The 13,077-nt window shown below is 39.6% G+C and overlaps 1 protein-coding gene across 1 annotated transcript; it reads left to right on the top strand.

The window, feature by feature from the left end:
- Nucleotides 1-2,892: 2,892 nt before the first annotated feature.
- Nucleotides 2,893-7,403, top strand: CLEC3A (C-type lectin domain family 3 member A). Its single transcript, XM_018086938.2, has 3 exons — nt 2,893-3,051; nt 4,214-4,294; nt 6,946-7,403. The coding sequence occupies exons 1-3, from the start codon at nt 2,937-2,939 to the stop codon at nt 7,335-7,337; spliced, it is 588 nt and encodes a 195-aa protein (XP_017942427.1). The 5' UTR covers nt 2,893-2,936; the 3' UTR covers nt 7,338-7,403.
- Nucleotides 7,404-13,077: the final 5,674 nt, after the last annotated feature.

Below are 13,077 nucleotides of genomic sequence, written 5' to 3'. Positions count from 1 at the left end.
TGTACTGGTGCAAATAAAAAAAGCATGATTCCATCCTAGTCTGGATGCAGCTATAAAACTATGAGAATATTTATATTTGTATAGCACATTCTGTTATGGAAAGTGGAATAATTTGTTCCAGGAATAAATTACTTCTATTCATATATAATTATGTTCACTCCCTGGCCTGTATTATATTACTGTAACTATGCTAGTAAAAGAAAAATTCCATCTCTAAATGACATTATAATGTTTGTTTCAAGCCCATACAAGACCAGGTACTCACTTCAGGGAGGCTCTAGGCCTCCTGTGTGGCTCCATTTCCTGCTTCCTCACAGTAGCACTGGGAGGTTACATCTTCTCAGCAGCATATTTTGACTTTTCTCTGGCTCTCCTGCCCACATACCATATACAAGAAGTTAAACTTGCTTCCTCAGTTGCTGTAGATTAGTCATAAGTATGAAAGCTATTTCTCAGGTACTCTAGATGAATTCTAGACCCTATATCCTTGTGGTCTATCCCAGAAGCTGCAAGGGCAGCTTTGTGATACCCTTTTTAAGAGTGAGGTCCAGCTGAGCTGCTTGCAAACTGGTTAAATGGTCAGAGAGACTAGTGAACGAGGGCATTGAAGCTTTCAAAACAGAATTTCAGCCCTGTTCTTAAAAGGACATTACATGGCATACTCCAAAAAGCAGGTTTTTTACTCAGACTCTTGGCCAGGAACTGTCAGAATACCAGATCTGTGTTTTCTTTATCCCTCCATTTCTACTGAGGTGTGTGTTACCTCAGTAGAGCACAAATCTTTCTCTGTCAGACTCATTTCAGAGAAAGAAAAGAAGCTTGTGTTAGCAAACTGAAGTTCCTTGGGGCAAGAACAAATCCATTCTGATCCCGAGACCTTAAACATGCACACTAAAAGGCTTATTGACTCCAGCTACTGGTCCTGCCTCCCCCAAAGCCTGTGGGACAGTTAAGCTCCACATGAAACAGCTCCAGGGGTTTAAAGCTCCCTTATCAAGGTAACCCGGAATTAGCACTAGTTTAATTAGTCAGGTTGTAAGCTCCAGTGGTTCAGGATCAGCTTTGGGTGCAATTCCACAAGATCTGAGAAGGCACCAAGTGAAAAACTAACTGGAGGCAGTTATTGATTCAGCCATCTGCCCTTAATTAACTTCTATTGATGCCCTAATATCACTGGAATAAAATATGGATCAAGCCTGGACTTAGGGCTTGTTCTAAATGAAAGATCAAATCTTGAACTAGACCCTTGCAAAGCTCCTTGTTTTCCTCCCCACCAGCTAAAGTTTCAGCTCCTGGTGTGCTAGCTGGAATGCCAGCCCATTCCACGTTTACCATGGACTGAAATGTGCAGCTCTGTGGGATGTTTTGGGCAGTTCTGGATGGGTGGGACCCACAACAGCCATTTCCAGTGTGCTGTGCTCTGTAATAGCACTGAGAACTGAGCAACCACAAAAATTCAGAGGTTTCCCTACCAAATGTATGTTAATACTTAAATATTTTGGAGCAGGACCACTGGAACTAAGTTTTATTACATCGGGATGCATTTATGGAGAGTTTCTTAACTAATGATTAGGAGATAATTACTAGTTACTGACTATGAGAGTACAGCAAGTTGTTTAAAGGTGTCCAGGACACATGGGGTAGGTGTGCATTGTAAATCATGAAGTGCTTTTAGACTCTATGTGGGGGTTGGAAAAAGCCAGTATGCATTTAGGTAGTACACCAGCATGTTCCTAAATCTCAGCTTTCATTTAGTAAAGCAATAAGTCTCTTGCTGTTGCAGTTCTGAAAAAAAGGCAGCAGAATGTAGTCAAAGCAGAAATAGCAAAGGGATGTCTGGAAGAACAGCTCTGAAGGGCATGAACTACACCTGCCAGCACCCAGCACCTAGCAATGGCTTTGGTGTCAACATTTTAGACAAACTGTCTCTCACTGGGGAAAAAAGAAACAAAAAAACCCACAAACAAACAAACAGCTAAACAAAACAAAACAACAAAAAAAGGAGAACTGTGATGGATGGGCATGTTTTTGTGACAATTTCATTTGTCCACCAAAATCAGTAAGAAGTTCTACTTCCCATAGCAACCCCAGTTAAAGGCAGCCCCACAAAAGTCCACAGAGCCCAAGAGTAAATAAAAGAAATCCAAATGCAGAGAGTTCTCAAGAATCCAGAGAGACACTGTCCTGCTTCAAGCATGTTGTGTTTTACTCTTCCTTAGACCCTACAGACAGGACTTGGGAACCTTTGGAAGAGCATTACTACCTTTTGTTCCCCTGATTAGACCCTGCTGGTTGCATGGACTGTTCTAACTCAGAAATGCAGTCATATCTATCAGGCATTTATTAACTCTTCATAAAGCAATAAATGCACCCCTCACATAATGTGATCTTACTGTATATATACTCCATGTGGGTCTGTAGTTGCAGTGTTTGCATTAACTCAGGGAGGGATGTTCTGGTTTTGTTTCAGTGTAAGAGGATGGTCACTGTCATGACTTAACCAGCTTGGCACAGAGCCATTCTGGGTGAGCCTGTGACATCTGTAGAAATCTTCTGGCTCCCCCTCTTTGGGGCTGGCATTGCACAGCGTGGTTTTGGGCATTCATCTGATCTTCCATACATTTTGGCTTCAGTGTTAAAACAGGAGATACGGCGCTTACAAGTGAGGCAATCAGGGCACTGTTCAGTGCTGGTACAGCTGAGCTCAAAATGGAAATAGGAATTTCAGATGGGATATGAGAACAAGGGGGTGTCTTATGCTACAGCCAGCTTAAGTATTACACACAGTTAGTAAGCAAGGAGCACAGCCAACCCTAGCACCACACTTTATAAACCTGACCTCAGGCAGTCCCCACTGAGATGTGTCTGTGTGACTTGCTCTCAGAGCTGCTGAAGAGAATCTCTTGAAGGTCCTTGTTAAGGTCTTTCAAAGAGACATGGCACAAACTGGACTTATGATTTTCCTACTCATAAGTTTACTACTGGTGGATCAGACCATCAGCCAGGCTTCCAAATTCAAAGCCAGGAGGCACAGCAAACGTAGAGTGAAAGGTACTGGGTCTTAACTGGGAGGAGGGATAGAAGTTTATAGTCTGTGCAAATTTACTGTGTACTTTAAATAGCATTGCATGAACCAGAAACTTACATTATACAAATGCTTAATAACAAAGGACATTTGTACTATATTTGTCTTTAAAACATTTATATGTGAGTTAGCAAAGCCAAGAATAAGGTGCCAGTATGAGTTATGGAAATAGAGCAGTATAGAAGCTGTAAATATATTGCTCTGTTATGTCTGTTTACCTCTGTCAACATTATTTGGAATTCACAGGTACAGCTGAGAGAGGACTCTGGCCAGTCATTCTTAGTTACATTGATTACATTCTTAGTTATATTGATTAAAATCAGAAAAATGGAAATTCATGTTTGGGGGGGGGAAAGCAGAATAAAGTATTCAGTCTCCAAGGATTATTGTTCAGATTTTTGCACCATTTTCTAATTTTAACAGAATATCTGTCTAATACTTGTGGAATATTACTCTACTTGTGTGAAAAGTACTGTGAAATGGCAAGTCAAACCAATGAAAAAGGATTAGCAGGAAAAGATAAAGGATCAATTCCCACAGCAAAGCTTACAGAGCAAATACAAAACCACAGAACGCTGTTTGGAGATGTCTGTGTATTTAATTTAAAGACTTATTTCTAATAAAAGAGGGTATGATGGAGGTTACACTGGTGGCAAATATTTGAACTCCTGGCTAATGAAAAAAACACTTTGATAAAGCCATTGTACAAGAAGATTGCACTGCTCTGGAGCCATGCAGTTATAGACATTGGAATCTCCAGGGTTTTAAGTTTGGGATCCTAAGGACAGACTGCTTATACACCATTTGTGCCAGCACAGAGTAGCACAGATTGGAGAACCTGAAGTCCTGCCTTGGGGAAGCCATGGAGGACAGTGAGGTTTATACCCACAGGCAGCAGGGAATGTGGAGAGGAGCTTTCCAGGGTGCAGCTGGAGGACTGGGGAGGTAACACAGGTCTGTAGGAATCCTGCAGGAATTCTTTCATTAAGGACAAATCTTTAAAAATAATCAAAACACATCTCAGCAATGCAGCAATCCACGATATTTTGAAACAGCTTTTAATATATAATTTTTTAATTTGTGTGTGTGTGCATATCTCTTATTTTATGTATATTGATTTTATTTAAGAAAAAGATGACCTGAAGACCCAGATTGACAAATTGTGGCGAGAAGTAAATGCTCTGAAAGAAATGCAAGCACTCCAGACAGGTAAAGCAGCTTACACTGGTCAATGGTTTCCAGAAGTCCTCAGTGCCTCTCCTCTCCCCTTCACTCCCATCCCTTTCTTTCATGGGATTTTGTGACCAAGGTATACAACTGCTTAAGAGCATGGTGTGCCACAGCTGTACCAGTGAGAGAGTGTGAAAGCAAGGATTCAAATAAAACCAAGTCTGAACAAATAAAATCAAGTCTGAGAGCAAGAGTCAATCTGGAACAAAAACTACATTTGTCTTTGCACAACTTAGAGCTGTGAGTTTTGATATCATCAAAGGCAACACAATGAGGGTTTCTGGGTTTGAGGGTTTAAGTGCTCAGAGTGAGGTGCCCGGCTTTGATATGAACATGGGCTAACTAGAAAGGCAAAAGCATTCATGGAAAAGGCTGAGAATACCCCAAAAAGGAAGCTAAAAGGACAGAGCCTATTTAAAATGTGCGGTTTGCAACATTCAAATTTGAATGTTGCCATAAAACTTCGAAGTTATATCCACTGTGAGTTCTGAAATGCCCTGCACCAATGTGCAGAGTCCTTTAAGTATTTAAATAACCAGATGGAAATTTCCAAACAAAATCAGAAGGATAAATACACATGCACCTACTAGACAGTTGTGCTTTTTCACAGCTGTTGACATAAAATTTGGCATTTAATCTTGTACAAGAAGACACTACAGAGGAAATTACATCATTCCCATGAAACAGAACATATTTTCCTTAGGGATGGTAATATCTGGGTTGTCCAGTTTTATGCCTTGGGTTAAACAGAGCTTTTTGAGCTTTACAAAATATTTTTATTTCAAATGTCTTATAATAAGGCTTTAGAAGTTTCTTAAAAGAGGGAGCCTGTGCTAGACAAGTAACTCTTGTTTAAAAGTAACTCTTGTGTTGCTTCCAGAAGGAGCTTGAGAGTAAGCACACAGTGGCTTAGAAATGAAACCAGAGCCAGGAGATTTTTTTATCCTCAAAACTTATTTTGAACTTTATTCTAAATTCATAACCCACACTGTTCAACTGGATTCCAATTCTGACAAAAAGAGACCTATCACCACCCCAGCTCTGACTGTATTTGTTAATGTCCTTATGATAACTGAAAAAGGAGCTGCTTTTTTAGCTTATGGACATTTCTAAAATACACATTAAAAATCTTCTTTTGCTTGAGTTTCCTAGGTCTCCTTTTTACATGGCGTGAAATGTGAAATGCTGCCACACATCACTCTCTCCTTAAAGATGGCCTGTCTTTATCATTGATGCAGCAATGCTGAAGTAGATAAAGTCTCTCTGATCTTTCCCACAAATATAAATTTGTTAAAGCATTCCACATTTAACAAATACGTTTATTACTCCTCTTTGGCCATTAGCAGTTGGAAGGGTTAAAATTTGAAATTTAAGCCCTAATATAAAATTATGACCACGAAATGCAGCTAAGGAATGCAGTGAATACTACAACTGGAAATACTAAAAACTGAGACATAGGATATGGTCCAAAGTGGATTTCCATATCCTGTTGATCAGAGACATAATTACTTTCTTACAAGAACAGACGACAGGAATTAGAAACAGATTATAGAAAACATCAGGGCAGAAGATGTTGTAAGTACAAGATGGGGTTAAGCAATAAATGAAATAATCTGCAAGTAGCCACATGTAGAATTCTAAATATAATTGTCACAGGAGTTTATTCAAGGCCTTTGCTGCCTTCCTCAGCTCAGAAGGAACACTCCATCAAGGAGGGTTCTCTTGCTGTAAGTATTTTTCTTGGGAGAATCAGTTTTTCACATATCTGCATTAGGAGAGTTGGAAAGCAAAGTTTAAGGATTCCCTCACAGACCTTGGGCTGGAAGGACTCCGACAGCGGCTCTGCAAGGCAATTCCAGTTACAGAGCATATGCCAAATTAATGTTCTAGTGCATTTGGACTTTACATCAAGACTTCCCTTATATTTTCCACTAGAAGTAAAAGCAAACAGATTTATAAATGCAAATATTTAGAAGATTTGGTCCAGATTGTCCTGCAAGCTCAGTAATAAGTGTGCACTTTTTAAAAGTGCTTATAGATGTAAGTCACTTTACTTCATTTGAATTTAGAGTTTGAAGGGGGGGACTTTGTTGGAAAGAAATTAACACCTAAAGAGGTGAATATGAACTCTGCAAGTGGAAATACAGTTTTATCAATCATTCAAAGATTTGCATTATAAATTTCAAATCAATCTTTTTTCTGGTAAGCAGGACACATTTAATACAGCACTTTTCACTCCTGCCTTTGCTTGCTGGAAACTGAGCTTAGTTAAGGTATAAAAATTTACTTTACTTTAGCACTTAAATAGCATAAATATTAAAAGACATTTAGATCTGTCTCTACTATAAAGTCAGATAAAGGTTTCCTGATGACCAATTCACATCTGCCAGCAATACAAACATCCATAAGTTATCTATTCAAGACTGATGAAATAAGATAAAAAATATGTAAAAGCAGGGTTATTCAGTAAAAGAAGAAACTCCACTCTGGGAAGTCAAAGCCTTTCACTTGCTGAGGGACTTGTCTGCTCCATTTTCAACATACCTTTAGAAAATTATCTTTAGAAGAACCATCATTGAAAGCTCTTGCCCACACTTGTACTGAACGTACAAACTCATTTCTATTCCCAGTGTGTCTCCGTGGGACAAAGGCCCATAAGAAGTGCTACCTCATGTCAGAAGGCACCAAGCATTTCCATGAAGCCAACGAAGACTGCATAACCAAGGGAGGGACACTGGCTATCCCAAGGAATAACGAGGAAACAAACATTCTGCGAGATTACGGCAGGAGAAGCACGCCCAGAGCATCCGAGTTCTGGCTGGGGGTCACTGACATGATCAATGAAGGGAAATTTGTTGATGTCAATGGCATGGTTCTGCAGTACTTCAACTGGGATCGTGCCCAGCCCAATGGGGGCAAGCGTGAGAACTGTGTGTTTTTTTCTCTTTCATCCCAAGGCAAGTGGGTGGATGAGGTGTGTCGTACCGCCAAAAGATACATTTGTGAATTCCTGATCCCATAATTACAGGTACAAAAGACCATAGCCAAGTTTCAGGTTAACATGCAGTTTTGCTTAGGAACCCCTCCCACTTAGAGTGTGGTGAGTTAAAAGTATCCATCTCCTGCATCGTACTCACTCCTTCCTGAAACACAAGTTTGCTCTGTTAAATTATTTTTTATTCAGATGCTAAAAATATTATGTTTTCTGAGTGCTCTCATTATGTACAGAGATATATATTATGTTTTAACCCACATTGTATCATATTTTGGCATATTATTTCAACCTGATGTTTGGGTTGCTGGATTTCACCTCCTATTTCTGTACTTTATTTACATAAGATTGCTGCATGATGACCCTTCCCAATATAACGTGTAAGGATCCTCTCAGTTCCAGAGCTTAAGAGGGACTTTGGCATTATGTGAGCTCCTGTGAAAAACAGCCATTATCATGATAGAGCTTAATAGGATGTATCTGTGACCAAGAGTTTTACCTATGGGTTAAGAACGGAGAATGAAACAGAAAAATCTCATGGTAATTTTTATGCCACATGCAGCTCACAACGATACAATGCTAGAAAACAGGGGAGTGGCTGTTCTAAAATATCAGTTTGCTTCTAAATGTCTCAATTATGGTTAAATATCAGATGCCATTTGGAACATTCCCATAGAAGAAACCAACCTGAAACGAGATCACACCTCTACTGTGTAAAGCCTTAATAATCCTTCTCTCCTGCAGCATCAGACAGGCTTTATCACCCAGAGAGTCACACTGCCTGAAAGCACAGGGAGGGAGGGAGGATCCCCTTTCTGGACACAACATCCCACCTCTCCCTGTGGGAAAGGCAGGATGAGTGGCACAAAAGAGTGGGGCCAAAGCACAGCTCAAACCATGGCCACATGCAAATTTTCCCAACTTAATGCCTGACATTTGAAAACGAAGTAAAATGCTCTGGTTGCTCTTTGCTGTTCTTATCCTCACAACAGAGATCTGCCTTCATGTCATAAATAGCAGTTTCTCTCTTGTGGATAGGAATTTCATTTAAATATTTAAATATATTGCTGCTTGGAGGCTCAGTCCTACTTCTTACCATTTAAATGTGCAAGATTTTCTTAAATTATGCAATAAATTTTCAATTACTGGTATTTAATTGTTGTAGTATTTTTGACAGCTTATGCATCCATGTGAAGGTCATTCTTTCCTAAGACTTTTCTTGAGGATTCAAAAAGGGAACTTTTTTTTTACTGTTGTGTTTACAGGCCTCAGGACAAAATTTGGATTCCTACTTACCAATTGCTGTATGAGATGCAACTACTGAATGCATCACTGTAATATGTTGTAATTAAATTAATTTTCAACTCATTTCAATCCGTTTTCATTCATCCTGCGCTTATGTATTTGGCCTGATTTTGAATTCTCTCACTCAGCTCCTGAGTTGAAATAGAGAAGCAAAAAGTCCCCATTTACATACAATTTTCTTTCAAAATCTAGCCTTTGCTAAGGTTGGGGTCAGTATTCCTGTTACCTACATTTTTACATGATTAAAAGTCTGAAGTAATTTTGTATGGCTTCTTTACCTCTGGCTTGTCTGAAATAAGTCAGTATCTCAGCATATCCCTACAGCTGCAGTCAAACTGAAAACTCACCAGCAATTCCAGAATTTGTTTACCTTTGAGGAGTTTATACATTTATGTCCCATTCAGTCTATTTCAGCCAAACTTCTGAAGTTGTATGCAGGAATGTTTATGGATATTTTTGGTGGATGTTTATCAGCCAGCAGACACAGATACCAAACTTTGTTCAGCAGTGATTTAGTACATGAAGACAAAACCCACCTTACACAAATCAGTTTGAAGCTTCCCAACAGGATGATTAGTTAAGAAATAACAAAGGGACATAAAGCAACAGGGAAAATGATGGTGGAAAATTCATGTGGATAGAATTGGAGAGGAGATGGTGGGAGATTTCCTTGAGAAATACCTGTAGTGGGAGCAAGACAGAAAACAAAGTGAAAACACAGCAGGGAGACAAACTTTGTCCTGTCAAAGTAACTGCCACTGTCTTTCCTCTCAAAGGCCAAATGTGCCCATGAGGAATGAGCTCAGGGTGAGTGTTTGCTGCCTGCTGGGCCTGCTCTGCCCCACTGCTGCACCAGTTCTTTCCCCCAGAGCATCACTCCTACCTTTCTCCTCTCCTGATAAACATGTGGCATTTCCCATCTTTTCCATTCGAGCCCATCAGGCTCCCTTCTCTACACTGGTCTCCCGCTATCATTCTCTGAAACCATCTGGGCTCTCCCAGTGACATTTCCCATTCCAGTTCCAGCTCTGGGTTCCCATCTCTGCAGAAGTCCCACCAAGCTGTGCCCCAGGGCCACCTGCTCCCCAGTACACCTGTGTCCAGCTGCTGAGGGGCTGGAAGAGCTGGAGTTCTGCACGCTGCTTTGCAGAGGGGTGCTGTGTCATGGCAGGGGCACTCACACAGTGATTCCCATTTGAACCCTGGATAGGGAAGAAAAGATTTTAAAAACTTTTTGTGATAATGAATAAAGCCTTTTACTGATACATTAGGGTCAGGCACCTGTGGATTGCACATTTAAATAGACAGGCTGCTTATAAGCTAGAGATATTTAGACCTAAACCATGGGAACATGATAGACATACTAAAACACCACGATTTATTGTTCTATGCTTATGCAGAAGAAATGTGGAAAATTCCACAAACATATATCACCTCTGTCAGGATAATCAGAGATGAATACAGGTGTAATTAAAAAGAAAAGCAGCAGCAGCACAACAGGGACAAGACTCTACAGAGGGTTTAGTTGTAAAGTAAAGGATGTACTTTTAAATGAGCTGCCTTTATATTGTATCACAGCTATGAGAGCTGCTAGTAATTACTAAACCCTTCAAAATTAATCTCCCCCTCCCTAATTTAAACAAATATAATGAAAAATAGCTTTTCCAGGGATACTTAACCTCTTCAGAGGCACAGTGGCATTTATCTTTGTAAATCTATGAAAGTACTACACTATTTTTCCATGTAACGATAATCGTTTTCAAAAATAAAACGTATGTCTTTAGGGAAAATGGAATAGAAACCTTCTAGAGTTGCACTATTAGGGCATGACCCAAAGTTCTTCAAAGTGAATGGAAAGATTCCTGTTGAAATCAAGGGGGTCTCAACCAGAATATCCCAAACTCTTAGTACACAAATGTTGAAGTACAATCTGCTTTAAGACAAGCATTCTCAAGTGCTCCTGCAGAAAATATTTGTTCAAAAGGCAGAGTTGCCAGGACCTTTTACTTTTTCAGAAAATCCAGTGTAAATGAAAAGACTCATTCTCCTCCTTCAGTAGCAGTGAGATTTTCCTTCCCAGTGAAGGAAGCACAGGAGCAGAACTAGGTCTTGTGGAAACCTTTCACTTGTGAAATCCTTCAGTCCATTCCAAGTGAAAATGCCTGACCTACGAAGTATTGAAGCAAAAGGACTGTTTTTCAATTTACTTCAACAGACTTTGGGCCAAAACAAGACTTGTCATCCCTCTTCTATTTTTACTGACTGGTTTCATTCACCCTGGTTTCATTCCTGGAGATGTTTAAACTAGCAAATGCAGACATCAGGTCAAGAAGAACTAGCAGAATTAGCCCTTTGCAAAAGACAACTGATTTAATTTTTTTCTTATATGTTGCCAGAGTTCCTTATTCTAACTTAAAATATGAGCATGTCCTGTGTTCAGAGCCTTCTGGTGTACCTGGCAAAACCAGGTGCCTGTTGCAAAATGCTTACAGTCTAGATAGACAAAAGGAAGATTTTATCCCCATTTTACAAAGGGACAGCTGAAGCATTAAGAAATTAAGAAGTGAAATAAAGCAATTTTGAGCAAGGAAAGGAAAATGAATTCTTCTGGAACCAGTACCTCAGCCACTAGGGTGTCTTTCTTTTCCAAGAGGGCTTGTGATGAATATCCCACTGTCTGGAGCACAGACACATCCCTCCATGCTGAGTGCAGTGTCTGAGTGGGAATGTGGGAACAGCTGAGTGGGAATGTGTGTGTGTGGGAACAGCACAGGGACTGACCAGGTGGGAGGATCCAAGTGCCAGATAACAAAGATGTCAGCCGGGAGAGAGAGGAGGGCAAGGGTTGTTCCTGCCACAACTACTCTGTCCTCTGACAGGGACCATGAATTTCCCTTCTATAAAAAAAAAAAAAAGCCCATATCAAATTAACTTTATTTTTGATTCCTGGGTCAGGTAATGCTGTTTTAAACATTCAGTTGACAAATGTTATCTTTCATATTTACCCCAGTATGTCCAGACTAATTCTGTTACTGCACACCATGTGATCAGTGTAGCCAATAATGAGTTACTGTAGAACTGCTCTGTAAATCTACCATGGTCTTAAACCAATTACCATTCTACATATTTAGCTGAGTAATCAGTCTAAGCTAAATACAGCAAAGTGAAAAATATCAAGATTATAAGGATGAAACAAACTGTGCTTGTATCTGATTAAGCACAGAACAATATGCTGAAGTGCAAACATGCATGCTGGAGGCAAATGTGTTTTAGGAAACCTGTCCAAGTTTGAGAAGGCACTATTTCAGATATTTTCACTGTAGCCTGATGAAGACTGAGATATTTGTCTTGGTTCAAATATGTATGTTATATCTATAATGTTACGATTTTAATTGGTTAGAGAAATGAAAGCTACATCTGTTCCTATTGCAAATATATTTCATACATGCTACACAAAATTAAACTATTTCCTATAAAAATATGGCTGACACAAAGATTTAAGACTCTGTAGTCTGTAGTGTTGAGGCATAATTAGGTCCACTAGGTGAGAAACAGCTTCCTCTGTTCCAAGCACCAAGGTCAGAGGTTCAAACATTGTCTTCAAAGATGTTTACTCATGCCTAACTTTCTCTTGGCTCTGGAGTTATTGGCATTATCAACCCATTCTTATTATTAATCATCATATGTATGACCTGCTACCATCTAGCATGCTCTTTTGCTGATTAAAACACAGCATTTGCTGAGAATGTTGCTTACCAAGAATCACTGTGAGCATTTTGGAACATTATAAAAGATAGTTGAAAGGCATTGCTAAGAAGCCCTTTGTCCTCTCTTAATCCTACATTTCATAAAATCTGTTGTGTGAAGACAATGTTATGAATATTGCTTAGTCTCCAGTTTATAAAATCTTTGGTACTAATTCTCTTTTGTATTTACTAATGCAAAAATCTCAGTGGAATTTCTCCACTGCTTTAAATGAAGTTAAATTCTAACTGCCTGACCTCCTAGGCTGCTTCCCATGTCTGTAAGATGGAACACATATAACTGGTTCAAAATGGTAACAGGTGGAAAATTTTACTAATATGCTGCAGTACTTTGAGATCTTCCTAAAGATGTGTGTTTAATCTGGACAAGGGATCTTTCAGTGAGGTGTAATGTTTTTGTTTCTGTTTTCTTGTAATTTATTCCTGAGTTTAACTGACACAGGACTACATTCTCATGGGCTGCTTTGCTGGTGTTCCCAGTATAAAGAAGGTGAACCACTTCATGCGGATTCCCTGGTAAGGAAATCACATATGAATATCGTCTTTAAAAGGCCCTTTTCAGATGATCCTGTAAGAAAGCATTTATCTTGAGACTGGCCAAAGGAACCCCTGTGATAGTGGATGGTTCTTGTGGAGAATCCAGCTGAGTTCTTGGGATCAGCCCAGATTACACTGTGGAATCCTGGAATGCGTATGAAGTG

Source organism: Manacus vitellinus, unplaced genomic scaffold (assembly GCF_001715985.3).
Source record: "Manacus vitellinus isolate BGI_N305 unplaced genomic scaffold, ASM171598v3 scaffold_10_pilon, whole genome shotgun sequence".
NCBI lineage: Eukaryota > Metazoa > Chordata > Aves > Passeriformes > Pipridae > Manacus > Manacus vitellinus.
The sequence above is the reverse complement of the archived record's forward strand: the minus strand, read 5'-3'. Positions and strand labels throughout refer to the sequence as shown.

Excerpts from the sequence above, each read along its gene's own strand:
- CLEC3A (XM_018086938.2), top strand. The coding sequence starts at position 2,937 with ATGGCACAAACTGGACTTATGATTTTCCTACTCATAAGTTTACTACTG. Across the intron at positions 3,052-4,213 it reads CAGCAAACGTAGAGTGAAAG|AAAAAGATGACCTGAAGACC; the intron begins GTACTGGGTCTT and ends ATTTTATTTAAG. Across the intron at positions 4,295-6,945 it reads AATGCAAGCACTCCAGACAG|TGTGTCTCCGTGGGACAAAG; the intron begins GTAAAGCAGCTT and ends TTCTATTCCCAG.